Genomic DNA, 1,486 nt, shown 5'->3' on the forward strand with positions numbered 1-1,486 from the left:
TATATATATATATATATATATATATATATATATATATATATATATATATATATAATAAAATAAAATAAGACGACCACCAAGAGAAATCTATAAAGACGTATAGAATTTAATTTTATTATTTTATATATATATATAAAATTCTGCAAACTTTTTGACTTATTCTTGACAAGTTTGAGAGTAATGTATTTTCAACAGTTGAAAAACTTTGTATTAAAAAGATAAAAACAATTAGTATTGTTTCTGACAACACATATGGAACTCTTGTAATCTATACCATGTCATATTTATCTTTAACCAAGGCATCTGATCAAGACGCTCCTGAACCCAGGGCTTTTTTTCTCATAGAACGCCCAGAACGGAGTTCCGGCACCTTTTTTGGATGGGAACCTTGTAGGGTAGGCAAGGCGGGTTGTATGACATGTGTGAGTTCCGGCACCTTTTTTTTTTTTTATAGAAAAAAAGCACTGCCTGAACCTATAAGTACTTGGGGGGGGGTGCGTGCATGTAATTGAAATTAGGAAAAAATCTTCATTTCTAAAGTACTTTGGGAAGTATTTTGGCAATAGCTATTAATTTGGTCATTGAAATTTAGTTTATATGCTTTCCACCTTTCAAAATATTTCCAGCGATTCCTTCCACTAACTTCAGGATCTTCATATTCAATTCTGGGCACCTGAAGTGAAGGTGGGGTTCTATAAAGAAAAAATAATATATACAAATTATTAGTAATCAGATATTTCAGAGAAATGTAACACTCTAATTTTTTTATGAAGCTTGTTTTTAAAAGTTAATGGGGCTTCAATAGGTAACTACCAACAACACCTTGAAGTGACAAGGGTGAAGCTTTTTCAAACTATACTAGGAACTTTTGTACCTGGACCACATTTACATAGCTTTCCTCAATGGGATCTGCTTTTCATGCTTTAACAGTTACTCATTCCCAGAGATTGCATAACTCAAAGCAAGTTTGAACTGCAGACTTCATGGTCTGCTAACAATATCCTGAGTCACTGTACAGGAAAACTTACAACAATTGCAAATGAATCATCATTTGGCTTTCTTTAAAAATATAAAATATAAGGACACTTACACCACAAGCTGCTGAAAAGTCTCAAAGCATTGCTGTGCCCTTCCTCTCCATCTTCGATCAATGAATGGAGGAACAGGATTTTTTTCTTCTAATTGCACAAAGTACGATGGATAGTGAATCAAATTACTAAACATGGCTTTAAATTCTGGTACTTTTCTCTTTTTATATGAAAAAAGACAGAAGTGCAACATTAAATATTTATTTATTTAATTTATTTATTTAATTTAATTTATATGCCGCCCTTCTCCCGGCGGGACTCAGGGCGGCGCACAACATATTTAAAACAAAGGCATATATACAATCCCCCCCTGTAAAACCGAATTAAACCAAATTTTAGAGTTGTGTTATTTCAAATTCCTTAAAATGAACCCAGTATAAAATCCTCCCTAGGCCAGG

General features: G+C 32.8%; 1 protein-coding gene across 1 annotated transcript in view; it reads right to left on the reverse strand.

The window, feature by feature from the left end:
• The window catches only part of MAATS1 (MYCBP associated and testis expressed 1), a 47,291-nt gene that overhangs the window by 38,161 nt on the left and 7,644 nt on the right, over positions 1-1,486 (reverse strand). The window contains exons 3-4 of the mRNA XM_015814441.1: positions 1,091-1,248; positions 609-692 (exon numbers count right to left, since the gene is read on the reverse strand). Of these exons, the coding sequence (XP_015669927.1) occupies positions 609-692; positions 1,091-1,248 (242 nt within the window). The remainder of the gene's footprint in view (positions 1-608; positions 693-1,090; positions 1,249-1,486) is intronic.

This window comes from Protobothrops mucrosquamatus, unplaced genomic scaffold (assembly GCF_001527695.2).
Source record: "Protobothrops mucrosquamatus isolate PMUCROS unplaced genomic scaffold, P.Mucros_1.0 scaffold_88, whole genome shotgun sequence".
Classification (NCBI taxonomy): Eukaryota; Metazoa; Chordata; class Lepidosauria; order Squamata; family Viperidae; genus Protobothrops; species Protobothrops mucrosquamatus.